Below are 16,265 nucleotides of genomic sequence, written 5' to 3'. Positions count from 1 at the left end.
TGTTTGTCAGACATGATCTTGACTATTCCCTGACTGCCCAATGGACTTGAATGAGGCACAGCTTGCACCTGTTACAGTTGTTTTGACTGAAAGGAAGATTAAAGAAAATCTCAGAAATGTTTGCCTCTGAAAATGATATGCTCCTCAGAATCAGGTAACATTTTAAGGTGGAACCATGTCCAAGTCCACAATTAGGCTAAAGTAAAAACACATGGTGGCCAATGTTAGTGTTAAAGACAGTTCAATAGTACAAACACAGCACAGAAGATGGATACTTCAATACTCTACCTTTAAAACATAGGCTAAATGGTTCAATCCGTTTTTCTGACTTAAATCCGCTCAGGGCAAAATCCAGTTTTGAAGATGGATATCCAAGACATTTGACTTCAGTCCCCCACGCTGTCCGTCTCCTTTCGACGGGGTTGATTGAAATAGATATTCCATTCTGTTCTGTCAAGTATATCCACCAGTGATAACCATCCACATTGGCGCGCCCTTGGAGACAGCAGCGGTGCACGACACCTCTGTATGCAGCAAAATCTATCGTGCTCACAGTTTACGCATCCATCGGCAAAACCACCTCACAATTGAAATCCAATTTGTTTCAAGCATAGTTAATTCGAAATAGAAAAATAAACACAAGAGGATAACCATCTGCAAGACATTCTCTCTGATAGGCATTCAGTTGTGGAGACCCAGCACCATAGTCTAACCATCTCTGCCTTTCAGAGGCACACTATTCAGGTGGGCTCTACTCTACCAGTTAGCCCTGAGCTGGCTTTACAAAGGGACCGATTGTCCACCCTGTTGTGTCAGCAGGCAGCAGCATAGTAGGCGGCTACCTCCAAATTCCGGAGGGCTATAAGGGTTTTATTTAGTCTGTAAATTCCAACTTTTGGGCTCACATTTCTCAGATATGCAACATCAATACTAAGCACAAATAACAGCTTTTTGACTAAATAATATAGTTTGGGTAGGCAAGTCTGTTTTGGTTTTCCTGCTTGTACTCAATTTTGGAGATGGAGTGGTGGCCTGGCGATGGGGTACGTGAAGATTTTGAGAGGGGGTGAAGAATCATGAAGGAATATTGTGAAATTGGATAATTAATTCCGTAAATGAATACACTTGTAATTTCGCTCTAAAAGGTTCTTTATAACAACGTTATAATCATTGTTCAATAAAAAATAAGTAGGTTATTTTTCTCCTATATTGTTGATATTCTCTATACCCTGTCTCAATCTGGACTTCATGTCAAGAAATGTGTGACAACATGCAGGTACGCAGGCACATCCACACACAAGCACACACATAGCAACACACACACTTTTGTTTTACTATTCTTGTGGGGACCAAATAATTGATTCCCATTCAAAATCCTATTTTTCCTAACCCCTAACTGTAACCCCAAACCCCTACACCTAACCCTAACCCTAACTATAACATCTAACCCTAAACCTAAGCCCTAACCCTAATTGTAACCCTAACTCTAATACCAAACCTTACCTAACTATAAACGTAATTGTAACCCTAACCCCAAATCTAACCCGTAAGCCTAAATTAGCCTTTTCCATGGGGAGACTGGTGAAATGTCCCCAAATCACTGTGAGGATTTCTGGTCCCCATAAGGATAGTAAAACAAAACACACACGCACACACACACGCGCACAGATAGTTAAAGCCACATTCTGTATGTAAAATTCCAGTCATTGGAATTGATGAGATTATTACTGTCTTGTTTTATCACAAACCATGCTTGTTTTAGTAAGTTGTGTTGCTTTCATTACATGTCATGCACCAGGCCCAGATACTGTATATTGGCTATAGAAATGAAGTAGATCAACTATTTGCATTGCATGAATTTGCATTTGCTCTGTTGTTTCCATTTTTGTTCGTGACCAACTCTTTGATTCATGGTGGGCATATTGTTTTTGTGCTGTTTGTAGAGTGCAGTTTTTTTTTTATGTCAATAGAGGGAATACTGCCATCTTGTGGAACCAGGTGGTTCAGGTCATATATGCTAGGTCTAGTAGCACTCTAAAAACAGTAGATGTATCTATCCCCTGAGGCAGGTATTCCCAAACTGAGAATGGCATTGCGTATCCCTACGCAATGCCATCGGGGGTGCGCCAAATAAAAATGTGATACACATAAAAATAAATAAAAATAAAAATCTTCATATTTTCACAGTCCATTTATATTTTCCAATGGGGCTATACTGTACACTTGGGTGAGGTTTTTTTCTCACCTGAGTAGCCTCGTTTCTCATTTCACTGCCAAAAATAAAATTAAACCATCTAGCGTACAGTGAAATAACAACACAATGTCAAATACAGGTAGCCTAGTCAAATAATTACCATCCAATCACATTAACCGTTACTCTCCCGTAGGAATTGCACTAACGGTCTGTATGGAGCCAAACTGTAGCTGCTGCTAAAGTTGGTATCTGTACTGATGGCGCAATAGCAAAGACAGGGAGACATAGTGGAGTGGTAACGTGTGCAAGCAGTTGCCCCCGACGCCACTTGGGTACACTGCAGCATCCACCGAGAGGCTCTTGCAGCCAAGGGAATGCCTGACAGCTTGAAAGACGTTTTGGACACTACAGTGAAAATGGTTAACTTTGTTAAAGCCCCTGAACTCTCCTGTATTTTCTGCACTGTGCAATTATATGGGCAGCGACCATGTAACGCTTTACTACATACAGAAGTGCTTGGTCGTTTGTGAACCCGGCTCGCATATCAGAAGAGCCAAATCTATTTATTAAAATATTTAAAATATTAAGATATGAATAATCAAACGTTTTAATTAATATAATTAACTAATTCAAAGAAGGAAAAAATAAATAAAATAATATAGGCCTAAATGCTCAAGCGCACACACACTCGTTCTGACTGTCTGCTCAGACTAACCTGTTGTTCCTGCCAATCAGACACGCAGTGTCAACCAATGAACCAAAGATGCGTGAAGAAGGGCCGAGCCAACTCACTCACAGTCACATACTTAGCAGCCGAGGAGAGAGAGGAAGGACAGCTGTGAAAACAACAGCTGGAAAATGAGTTGGAAGCACAATAGCATTTGGATGCATTTTAATAATGTAGACAATGTTAGAGCACAGTGTAGAATTTGCCAAAACAAAATCTCATATGAAGCCGGTTCTACGCACAACCTACACCGGCATATGCGAACTGTGCACCCAACTGTGAAGCCTACTGTAGCGGAGCTTCAAGAAACCAGCGGGCCTGCTAGTGATAGTGGTGGAGCCACAGAATGGAATATAATCACGTGCTATCAGAAACCGCTGCACTTGATCCCACGTTTAAGAAGTTAGCCTTCAGTGATGCCAGAGTGATTGATGAGGCTCTTCAAATAATAACCTCAGCAGCAGGAAGGGACAGCCCCAGCAGTCAGCTGGCTCAGGCACCAGGGAAACAGGAAGAAGAGGGATCAGATGGAGCAGAAGCACCAGCAGTAGTGCCACAAACGTCTGCTTTTTGGATGCTGTTTGACGAGAGAGCAACTGGGGATGGAGCACGAAGGAATCACTTAGCAGATGCCATAATGGAGGTCCGATCCTATTTGGAAGAGCCCCTCCTCCAAAGATCTGCAGATCCTAAGAGCTGGTGGAAAAACAAGTACTAAAGTCATGACAGGGAGACTCATAGTGCATAGTGGCCACATCCGTTCCCTCTGAAAGGGTCTTCTCGAAAACGGGACAAATAATATCTGAGAGAAGAAACCGCATCAGCCCCTCGAAAGTGAGGCAGCTTGCATTTCTGAATGCAAATCTCTCATAAAACCAAAATATGGTCAGCATTGCTGTGCGCTGCTGGTTATAACATGGCAATAAAGAAGAGAGAGAAAAGAGGGACCAGTTTAATGTTTTAAGTGGGATGCTGCAGTTTTGCACATAGTTATTTATTTTTCTTTGATATGGTGCAATATTCTATTATTATGTTGTTCAGATTGTATTCGTTTTGAGTTGTTACATTTATATGCACTTTGTTTATATACAATAAAAAGTTATACTTTAAATGCAAATGTTTAATAGCATTCTTTTTCATAACCAAATGTATTTAAAAATGCATTGGTTTGTTAAGGTAGAGTATGATTTCATTTAATAATTTAATTCGAATTGTTTTAACACCAATCATAGTCAAACTATCGCAAACTGTTTGACTTGAAAAAGTCAAAACAGTTTTTTAAAGAGCCATTTGGGAGCCAAAAGAGCCGGCTCTTTTTGGTGAGCTGAGCCGTGAAAAGAGCTGGGATTACTGACCATAATTTTCACGTCTGACCGCTTGCTTGATGACGAGTTTCTCACACGACTGGCCTCTGGGTGATGTTTTTTCTTGACTGAATGATCTGAATCTAGGATTACAGGGACTCTCCGCAACTATATTCAATATGCGGGACAAAATTGAGGCTATGATTAAGAAATTGGAGCTCTTCTCAGTCTGCATTAACAAGGACAACACACAGGTCTTTCCTTCATTGTTTGATTTTTTGTGTGCAAATTAACTCAAGCCTACGGACAATGTCAAATGTGATATAGCGAAGCACCTGAGTGAGTTGGGTGCGCAATTACGCAGGTACTTCACTGAAACGGATGACACAAACAACTGGATTCGTTATCCCTTTCATGCCCTGCCTCCAGTCCACTTACCGATATCTGAACAAGAGAGCCTCATCGAAATTGCAACAAGCGGTTCTGTGAATTGCAGAGTATCCTGCATTGGCAAATCGCGCTGCTAATTAAGACACTGATGCCCTTTGTACCTATGTGAGAGTAGATTCTCGGCCCTCACTAGCATGAAAACTAAATACAGGCACAGACTGTGTGTGGAAAATTATTTATGACTGAGACTCTCTCCAATACAACCAATATTGCAGAGTTATGTGCATCCTTTCAAGCACACCCTTCTCATTAACCTGTGGTGAGTTATTCACCATTTTCGATGAACAAATAAGGTAGTATATGTAAGATGGTTAAATAAAGAGCAAAATTATTTATTATTATTATTATTATATTATTTGTGCCCTGGTCCTATAAGAGCTCTTTGTCACTTCCCAGGAGCCGGGTTGTGACAAAAACTCACACTCATTCTTATGTTTAATAAATGTATCGTATAGTGTGTGTGGCAGGCTTACAATGATGGCAAAAACAACATTTGAGAGTGCGCTGACCCTGGTGCTAGAGGGGATGCAGCTGGACGTTGAATGTTTGAAGGGGTAGGGGCATATAAAAAGTTTGGGAACCACTGCCCTGAGGCAATAGAAAACAAAGGTAATGGAATAGATAGAATGGAGACTTCTAGTCTTGGGCGGGACTTAAATTGGGGAAAGATTAACTTTATGCAAAAGTCTCTGTGATATCGTAGCGCAATTTACCAATATAACTTCCAGACCGTACTGGATAGGCTGTTGTATCAACAGCCTATCCTAGCACTATCGGGCATGCTGTCGGCTTGCTAGCAACCACATGACGAGCCACGCAGGACAATGCTAGCGTGGCTAAGCAAAGCATCGCTGCTTGTGGATCACAGCCGTGAGATTAAACGTATTGTAATGAAATAGGCAGGGAGCAGGCCTCGAACCCTCGACCTTCTAAGCACGAAGTCCAGCGCGCTATCGACTGTGCCCCAAAAGCATGCTCAAACGGCAGAGTCGATATCCGCGTGTATAAACCCAGGGTCATTACAGTATTTTGGCGTGATGCCTGATAAAATGTGCACCACCATCCGCAGTCGCTATTGAGTCCTTTTGGCTGTCTGTGACATGCATCACATGTTGCCTGGGGAGGCTCCAGTCGTTCACCACAGTGAGTCTCCAGACAGAGAGAGACAACAGGCAGCACAAATGTGGATCATTACTGCGGTGTGTGTGTGTGTGTGTGTGTGCAGCCACATGACCACAGGCAGGGGAGGCGTTGCCATGGAGTTGAGAGATTCAAGGCCTCAGCTGCAATGAATCTCCCTGAGAACTGGTGCCTGCTGTGAGCCAACCTGGGGCAGGTACAGTGGTCTGGACCCTACATCATTTGGTTCTGGTGGCACTTGGCTGCAGCATGCTGCTTGCAACACCACCAGAGTTGTGGGTTTGAATCTTGAATGGGGCCACATATACAGAATATGTTTGATAATACAAGTTGCTTTGCGGCTAATACTCATTTCATTATACAATGTGGATGTGGATATTCGATGATGTTACATATAAATAATTTAAGCCCATCAATATTAATAATAAATCTGTGCATTTTCTCACAGACTCACACTGTAGGAACCCAGTTCTCTTTTGTTATCCAAGCTGGAGAAGAGTAGGGATGGCTGGTTTGCTCTGCCATCTGCTGGCTGCATATGGTCAGTAGAAATAAATCATTACATTTGAGTAGGTTGAAGATAATAATATTACCACTACCAGTATTACTGTTACCACTGGTCCTATTATCAATAGGTAGGAATGATACAAGTCATCTTTAATATGTTCATGGTGTATGGTGAATGTGCTGATATATAGGGATATATAGGGTTCAGTCAAGGCAACATCTCTTACCATCCCGCCTCTTCTCTCTGCAGTAAGTCTGCAGTGTTGAGTCATTGGTTTAGACAGCTGGGCCTGCATCCCAAATGGCGCACTATCCCCTAAATAGTGCACTTCTTTTGCCAGAGCCCTATGGGCCATGTTCAAAAGTAGTGTGCTATGTAGGGAATAGGGTGCCATTTGAGACTTTCCCCTGCTGTGTTGACCCATGGTTAACCCCAAAGGATGATAATTCTGCCACTGCACATTAGAACCTGGTGGTAGAGGGAAATGATCTCTCTCTGTGTAGACTAGACAGATGGAATCCCATTATAAACTGGAAGGGGGAAAAAAGTACACACAGATATTTTAGTTTGGTTTTCATACCATGTCCTCTGTGCCCATCAGGTATGTTATTGGAGTGTTTTACATGCCCAAGGACCGTTGTGGTGACACTGACAGGAAGAACCACCTAACCTTAACCAAACAGAAAGAAAGGCAAGGGCAACATGTATAAGAGGCTAGGGTAGACCAGGCCTTCTCAAAGTCAAATGATAATGTCTGAACATGAAGACGGTGTTTGTTCTTTAAATAAACAACACAAAAGGATTACAAAAGAATTACACTATTGCAATGCCTTTATAATTCAGTTTATAGCCTATGGTATTCTTTCTATAGAGGGCGAGTGAGCAAATCACATGGGTATGAGCCTATAAAAAGATGCCTATAATTCAATCTCTTAAAAAATATCTATAACTTGCCACTTTCCACCTCCGGTGCCCAGAGAATGGTGGTACAGTGTCTCTAAGTGCAAAAATGATGACTCTATCAATTTACGAAACATAAAACAATGGCATCCCTCATAGAATACAAGTTTCCCTCTAATCCTGCATGTTATTGTCATGTTCAGTGGGATAGGCCTGCATTTTAAGAGATGGCTTGGTTTATTCCCTATTTTTCATTAATTTTTACCAGGTTAGTCTCATTGAGATAAACATCTATTTTTCAATGGAGACCTTAATTTATATACATGTCTTCCATGTATATTCAGCTATCCAGTCCATATGTGCAATTAGCCTAGTAGTAGCCTACACACTTAGGAAAAAATACGCTATCTAGAACCCAAAAGGGTTTCCCCAGAGGATTCTACATGGGACCCAAAAGAGTTCTACCTCGAACCAAAAAGGGTTCTCCTATGAGGATAGCCAGAGAACCCTTTTGGAATCCTTTTTTTTTATAAGAGTGTACATGATTGATTGAATAATATGACACTCATAATGTGAGTATAATTATTCAATACTGTATAAGGCCATAGCTCTATAAAATGTATTCTCTGTTCAGTGCATTGGTAAATAATAACGTCATGCTCCCTGATGTGGTTAGTGGTATAGGCTACTATAAGACATATTTATGTCAAGAGGTCATTTGTTTGTAAAACAACTGAACAAAAATATAAACTGAGCAAAAATATAAACACAACGTATAAAGTGTTGTTTCCATGTTTCATGAGCTGAAATAAAAGGTCCCAGAAATGTTCCATTTGTACAAAAAGCTTATTTCTCTAAAATGTTGTGCACAAATTTGTTTACATCCCTGTTAGTGAGCATTTCTCCTTTGCCAAGATAATCCATCCACCTGACAGGTATGACATATCAAGAAGCTGATTAAACCGCATGATCATTATGCAGGTGCAGCTTGTTCTGGGGACAATAAAAGGCCACACTAAAATGTGCAGTTTTTTCACACAACAAAATGCCACAGATGTATCAAGTTTTGAGAGAGCGTGCACTTGGCATCCTGAATGTCCACCAGAGCTGTTGCTAGATAATATAATGTTAATTTCTCTACCATAAGCCGCCTCCTACATAATTTTTGACAATTTGGCAGTATGTCCAACTGTCCTCACAACCGCAGATGATGTGTAACCAAGCCAGCCCAGGACCTCCATATGTGGCTTCTTCACTTGTGGGATCATCTGAGACCAGCCACACGGACAGCTGATGAAACTGAGGAGTATTTCTTTCTGTAATAAAACCCTTTTGTGTGGAAAAAAAACGAATTCTGATTAGCTGGGCCTGGCTCCCCAGTGGGTGGGCCAATGCCTTCCCAGCCATAATAATGGCTGCGCTCCTTCCCAGTCATGAGAAATCCATAGATTAGGGCTTAATTAAATTATTTCAGTTGAATGATTAAAATTGTTGGATGTTGCATTTATATTTTTGTTCAGTATACATCGATAAAGGAAATGGAAACACTTTTAGACAACATATGTTTCATGTAATGAAAAGGCACTATAATGCCTGTAGCCTATCCGATAAACTCGACAAGGATCTCATCTAGAATAAGCCTTCTTAAACCCCATAAACCCATAAACGATAAAGAGATTTTTGTTGTAATCTATGAATAACTGTATTAGGCTCAAGAGAAATCCTATTTGTCCCCGCATTTAAAGAGCAACTGCCCGTGGCAAATGGTGTTTGCGTGGAAGTGGGACATTCTGCAAAGGATTGTTTCAATTTTACCACAAACCAAGAACAGAAACTCGTCACACTTATCACCATCGCATAAACGATCTAACAAAACCTCATTGTGTTTGGATAATCTTAAGAATAGTAATACAGGCCTAGCATACCATCCCGTCAAAATAGTTAATTGTGTCTTTGGAAGATGTTGTGATTGCTTTTGAATAGTGAGCATTAACCATTGTTCTTCTTGTGTGTTCACAGATTTAACTCAAGAGGTCGCTGCCGATTCTCACATTTTTGTTCCATTCCAAGGAACAGCCTAACAATGTAACAACCACTACCACTTCGATATATATATTTTACTGTTCATTATAATACATTTTTTTATGATGTGTGTAACATTTCATTGGGCTATACTTTGACTTAATTTATTTCAGATCGAGCTATATGAAAGTGTAACAGCTTTTGGCGTTTGGTCACCAGTAGGCCTAATGGTTGTGTGCTATAAGGGGCTATACACGCAAATACAATGTCATTTTCAATTATTTGGGTGCTGAAATTAGTAATTTGTATAAAAACGTAATTATATGTGACGTCGGGGTTCCAGTTTAATCGGCTATAAACCCATAGGTCTAGCAGTCGGTTCAGTGGGCTAATAAATCATCTATAGGCCTGTTCGATTATTGTCCCGAATTTATTGTAGCCAATAGCCCTACGAGAGGCATGCCTCTTGCAAGATAAAATAGGGGGGAATCTTCAAGTCTATTTTGTTTTGCTCTACATCAAGGGTTAAGGTTGCCTGTGATGCCATATGCTGTTGGTGGTGAGGAGAGGAGGGGGAGGTGGAGAGAGAGGGATGTAGAGAGAGAGAGAGAGAGAGAGAAAGAGTGAGAGAGAGAGAGAAAGAGAGAGAGAGAACGAGCAAAGGCATCAGTTCGCTACGCTCGCAAGGGAATCAGAACCGAAAACAGAACGTGGACACAATGGATTCTATAATAGACGGATTGTAACTTGAACCAACCTCTGTGAAACACTGTGAGCAAGGTACGGTAACCAAACCTAGTAAAGATGTAACGACATTACATGTTTTTGCTTTTATCTTGCTCTTGTAGAGAAAAATAACTTGTTATTCCGACTGCAGAAGATGCAGGAAGCGATGTACAGCCATCATGCACGCGAGGTGTTCGAGGCCCTTAATTTCCGCAGGGTCCTAATGTTTTTGACAACACGGAGTTTTGACGGGCGCACATAGGGTATTGTCGGGGATGTTTAATGAAAGTGTATTCCACAATAAATGTCCTGTATATACATAGTTTGTTGAGCAGTGCTAGCGTTTATAGCGAACAGACTAAACTATAGCGCTCCGTAATCCTAACTGACTGTCTGCCTGGTAGTCTATTAGTCACAACAAAAACCTATCATAACATGACATGTGTTTATTTTAGATGCTCCGTTGCACATCAGACACACGTTGCTACATTTTACAGACTACCTATTTGGAACGTGTGGTTTCCTGATACAATGTATCGTACGATTGTTGGACTGTAGCTGAGAAAATTGCTATTTTGTGTCAAAATTACGGAATGGTCTATTTAAGCTGAGAAGATGAGTCACTGACAAAATAGCGTGTTCTATGACTAAAGAATTTAGGGTAGATTGTGTTCGTGTTTTGTAGAGGATGTCCTTTGTGCTGTCAATGCATAGACAGTTGCAATAGGTTATTCCATTCATGGAAATGGCACTGATCAAATGCGGATATCCGGATTCTCTGTCCGATTTCAATTAGGCCCAATGTTGGATATATTCTCATCAAAGGCATTACGCATATCATATTTACATCCAACTGACATCATACATGACATGTAGACTACAGCAGTTTACATACAATAGGCCTATGTGTAGTGGTAGCAGGATACTGTGCTTTCTTTGTAAATACAATTAGAACGTTCATGGGATAAGGGGTCGCCATGGTAATATACAATAACAGGAAACTGGATCAATACAGTGCTGCCGATTTGAAGAATAAAGGCATTGTGGCTGGTATAATTATGGTCCAGCCTGATATGTTTTACATGATTTGCAACAACAATGAGGCATATTTAGTCTATTACATGGTCTGAGTGCGGCAGGGTAGCCTAGTGGTTAGAGCGTTGAACTAGTAACCAAAAGTTTGCAAGATCGAATCCCTGAGCTGACAAGGTAAAAACCTTTCGTTCTGCCCCTGAACAAGGCAGTTAACCCACTGTTCCTAGGCCGTCATTGAAAATAAGAATTTGTTCTTAACTGACTTGCCTAGTTAAATAAAGGAAAAATAAAAAATATATACAAAAGTATGTGGACACCCTTTCAAATTAGTGGATTCGGCTATTTCAGCTACACCTGTTGCTGAAATGTGTATAAAATTGAGCACACAACCATTGGCAGTAAAATGGCCTTACTGAAGAGCTCAGTGACTTTCAACATGGCACTGCCATAGGATGCCACCTTTACAACAAGTCAGTTTGTCAAATTTCTGCCCTGCTAGAGCTGCCCCGGTCAACTGTAGGTGCTGTTATTGTGAAGTGTCTAGGAAATGTCTAGGAGCAACATTGGCTCAGCCGTGAAGTGGTAGGCCACACAAGCTCACAGAACAGGACTGCAGAGTGCTAAAGCGCATAACGTGTAAAAATCGTCTGTCACTACCGAGTTCCAAACTGCCACTGGAAGCAACGTACGCACAAGAGCTGTTCGTCGGGAGCATGAAGTGGGTTTCCATGGTCGAGCAGCCGCACACAAGCTTAAGATCACCATGCGCAATACCAAGTGTTGGCTGGAGTGGTGTAAAGCTCACCGCCATTGGACTCTGGAGCAGTGGAAACACGTTCTCTGCAGTGATGAATCACGCTTTACCATCTGGCAGTCCGAAGAACGAATCTGGGTTTGGCGGATGCCAGGAGAACGCTACCTGCCCCAATGCATAGTGCCAACTGCAAAGTTTGGAGGAGGAATAATGGTCTGTGGCTGTTTTTCATGGTTTGGGCTAGGCCCCTTAGTTCCAGTGAAAGGAAATCTTAACGCTACAACATACAATTACATTCTAAACAATTCTGTGTTTCCAACTTTATGGCAACAGTTTGGGGAAAGCCCTTTCCAGTTTCAGCATGACAATACCCCTGTGCACAAAGTGAGGTCCGTAGAGAAATGGGTTGTCGGGATCGATGTGTAAGAACTTGACTGGCCTGCACATAGCCCTGACCTCAACCCCATATAACACATTTGGGATGAATTGGAACGCCGACTGTGAGACAAGCCTAATCGCCCAACGTCAGTGCCCGACCTCACTAATGCTCTTGTGGCTGAATGGAAGCAATTGCCCGCAGCAAAGTTCCAACATCTAGTGGAAAGCCTTCCCAGAAGAGTGTTATAGCAGAAAACGACGAGCAGGTGTCTACATACTATTGGTTATATGCTGTATTTGAGTGACCGTAAAGACATTGGATTTGTAGTCCTCTCTCACCCAGACTCATGGCTATGATTACATGAATGAGGATTATTGTAATACAGTTAGCTTTAAGACCCTGTGGTGTCTTTCTACTTTGCAGCAGCTTTTGCTGTCGGTGGTGATACCAGAAATCTTGAGGCAGCTGAGAGAAATCATAGCGATCAAAATTATATAATGACTAACGGATACAGCACAAGTAATCCGTCACAAGTTGGATTTCGGCCAGGCCTACTCCAATTTGCTATCTGTGTGTTATTGTTGTAAACCCTAGACTAGTCATATCATATTTATCTCATATCATTCACTGCAGTTCTCCTTTCTAAGTGTAGGTGAATAAATAGGTTATAGCCTGGGGCGCTGCAAATCTCCTATTTACATCAGCATAAACTTCCCTCACACCCACGTGTGTAGCTTTCTATTTTTTCTCTCTCTTGGATTTCTCTAACTTGCTCCTTTTCAAGCCTCTATCCATCCTTCCCTTCCTTTCTTGTGTGCAAGATCTCTATCTACTGTATCTTCCTTTCATTTTCACTAACCCACTCTCTCTTCGCCACTATCGCTCAACGCGGTTATTGCATTTGTGTCTGTCTACCTTATGTGGCAGGCAGACTCCCTCAGGTGAAATTGAGTGGTTTTGTTTGTTTTTCTCATCCAGGGGGAGGAAGACAGAGGAGCTATGCTGTCACTTCCAAGTCTCAGTGGCTCAGTTTGATTAACCATGATGAAGACTGAACCCCCATCGGCGGGCAGTGCCAGCTCCACCCTCCGGAGCCCGTCCCCCCACAGGAACGCCTATGAGGCGGGCATCCAGGCTCTGAAGCAGGCCCACGACGCCCTGAATAATGCCGCCAATGGGGACGATGCTGCCAAGGACGGCAAGCCGCCACGGCCTACCGGCAGGGGCCGCCGCCAGTACGGCTCCAATGTCCATCGCATCAAGAACATGTTCATGCAGATGCAGTCGCCTGGCGACGAGGATGACCCGTCCAAGGCCAATGACCAGGCGGTGCGGCTGTCCCTGCCCAGGGCCAGCAGCCTCAATGAGGACGTGAACCACAGCGCCCTGCTCAAGCTGGGCGCCACTGTCTCCGAGCGCGTCAACCGCTTCGACCCCAAGGGCGGCGAAGTCGGCGGGTCCCGAGGGGCCTCAGCGGGGTACTCCAAGCTGCAGGAGACGAGGAAGATCTTCGAGCAACGCCAGCTGCAGGAGAAGCAGTCGGCCACCAACCGCATCCTGCTCAAGAAGGAGCGTCCGGTTTCGTCCGCGGTCCAGGACAGCCGGCTGGACGTGGTAGTGCGCTTCAATGGCAGCACTGAGTCTCTGGACTGCCTGGATACGGTAGGGGGAGCCGGTGAGGCGGTGTCGCCCACCGTTAGCCAGCTAAGCGCCGTCTTCGAGAAGGGTGACCTGAGGAACAACCTGCACCGGCCCTCCTCCACGTCCCCGTTGCCCTCCCGAGGAGAAAGCCCCACTCCGGCGAAAACAGCGGAATGCCTCAACTCCAAAATCATCGCCAGGAAGGTGCAAGTCTTGCCCCCAGGCAGTCAGGAGGATGGGAGCAGCCAACCCTTGGACCAGGAGGGTTCCCCCAGAAGCCCCAGGAACAGAGCAGCTCCCCGAAACGACAAAGGCTCCTCAGGAAGTCCACAAACAGGGGACAGGACCTCTTCTGCTTCTACCGAAGCCAAGCCTGAGAGGGAGAGAGGGAAGGAAGCCAGGGGCTCAAGTACCGGAGGCGAGCCTGGCAGGGAACCAATACCCAGGGACCAGGAGGACTCCTCCACACCCGAGGCAGGAAGCCGGCTGGTGCAGGCCGAGATCCACGCCTCACTGGAAAATGGAGAGGCCTCTGGGGGCCCCAGCGACATGGCAGGGCGGCAGGTGAGAGAGAGGAGCCACAGGGAGGAGCCAGGGGAGGGGCCCCAATGTGAGGGACAGGAAGAGGATGGCCTGGAGGAGGAATCTCGTAAGGATGATTACTCGGAGGGCGATCTGGTGGACATCAGCGCATACAGCGGCATCGGAGAGGACTCCGGCGGCAGCCAGCTGGATGAGGATGAGGAGGAGGAAGATGAGCCCTACGAGCCAGAGTCGAGCTGCTCTGAGATCCCGGGACTGCCTGCCGAGGAGGAAGCACCGCCGGAGAACAGGAAGATCTGCTTTAGCACTGGACCAATAAAGGTGAGTCTCTGGTTCAGGTGGGCAGAAAGGAGGAACAGTTTATCAAGAGATAAGGGAAGAGACTGGTCTGAAGTGGAGATCAGAAGCTATCTAGTGGTAGACTATTATTTCTACCCTTAGGCATAGTACTTTGTTTTATTATTAGTTTTACAGTAGTATTCAGAAGACGAAGCTCTGTGACTCATTTGTGTAGAAGTTATAATAGTAGTTGGTTGACGCTGCCACAGTTTACATTGGCCTACGTCTACACTGACACATTTGAATGACTTTGCATTTCCTGTATTGGTGAAAGCATCTTGTGAAAGCCTGTGCAAAGATCAGCATCCACATACTTCCTTCCACCTTCAAATCAAATTTTATTAGTCACATGCTTTGTAAACAACAGGTGTGTACTAACAGTGAAATGCTTACTTAGGGGCCTTTTCCAACAATGCAGAGAGAAAGAAAATAGAGAAATAATCAAAAAGTAAAACATGTAATAATAGATACACAATGATCAACAATAAATTGGCTATATACAAGGGGTACCAGGACCGAGTCGATGTGCAGGGGTATGAGGTAATTGAGGTAGATATGTACATATAACTAGGAATAAAGTGACAGATGGTAAACAGTAGCAGCAGTGTATGTGATGAGTCAAAATAGTTAATGCAGATAGTCCGGGTAACTATTTGGTTAACTATTTAATTAACCATTTAAGAGAGGTGCAAGAGAGGTGATCAAGTTACATTTGAAATTCTCTGCTAGTGTTTGCCAGGTAAGTATCTTATAAGTTTACCTATCTAAGATGTGCCAAACACATTCTCTCCAGCTCAGCGCTCCAGCTATGCATTTGGTTTGCTAACTTTCTAGATAAGTAGCTAGCTTGCGAGATCAAGCTTCTTGGTTACAGCAGAGACAATCAATCCCCTCCTGGATCAAGATCCCTGCTGTCTAATATTGATTGTGCGCGTGCAACCTTTTTGAGATAATTGTACAACTTCATGTCCTTTGTCCTTGCAATTAGTTTAATGTTCTCATGCCCATGTTAGCATTTAGCTAGTGTTCGCTATGTGAATTTGCCAGTTTTTTTAAGCATTTATTGGGAAAAAAAAATATTAAATTGTGTGCACTGCCGGTATAACCATATACCCCGGCATGGTACAGAAATGGTATGAAAATCTGGATACTTCCCAACTCTTCTACGGAGTGCTTCAGAGATAGAAGCTAATAGCTAGGTTTTGACTTCTGGATATCAGGCCCACTTATTGGTTTAGCTGTTTCAACACAGCAGCTGTATCCAATACAGCGTGTGTTTACTGCAGAACACATTTAGCACTACTGTGTGAGCTGCTCTATGTATGACTAAGTGACTGACAACTTGTGAAATCTCTTTTTGGCTTGGTCAGCATTCATTCATTTGCTTGACACTGAGGGCCTACTCAGTAGTCCTGACAGCAAGATAGACTTGTTCCTCCTGCCTTGACGCCAGTCAGGTTAATCATTTCAGCTTGCACCAGCAATAAGTATTGTGGTGTAATCCAATGTAGAAATCCCCCTTCAACAGCTTATTTCCTCTAAAATCTGTATGTTGTATCAAGGGACCTCAAAAAAGCTGGGGCGTAGAAAACTGATTTTTAAA

General features: G+C 43.2%; 1 protein-coding gene across 1 annotated transcript in view; it reads left to right on the top strand.

Annotated features, from left to right (window-relative positions):
• The first annotated feature begins 9,877 nt into the window (after positions 1-9,877).
• Positions 9,878-16,265, top strand: part of LOC120034839 (neurabin-2-like) — a 52,148-nt gene continuing 45,760 nt past the window's right edge. The window contains exons 1-2 of the mRNA XM_038981490.1: positions 9,878-10,025; positions 13,118-14,644. Of these exons, the coding sequence (XP_038837418.1) occupies positions 13,181-14,644 (1,464 nt within the window). The 5' untranslated portion in view covers positions 9,878-10,025; positions 13,118-13,180. The remainder of the gene's footprint in view (positions 10,026-13,117; positions 14,645-16,265) is intronic.

This window comes from Salvelinus namaycush, chromosome 3 (assembly GCF_016432855.1).
Source record: "Salvelinus namaycush isolate Seneca chromosome 3, SaNama_1.0, whole genome shotgun sequence".
Lineage (NCBI taxonomy): Eukaryota > Metazoa > Chordata > Actinopteri > Salmoniformes > Salmonidae > Salvelinus > Salvelinus namaycush.
Note: the sequence above shows the minus strand (reverse complement) of the source record. Positions and strands in the feature narration are given on the sequence as shown.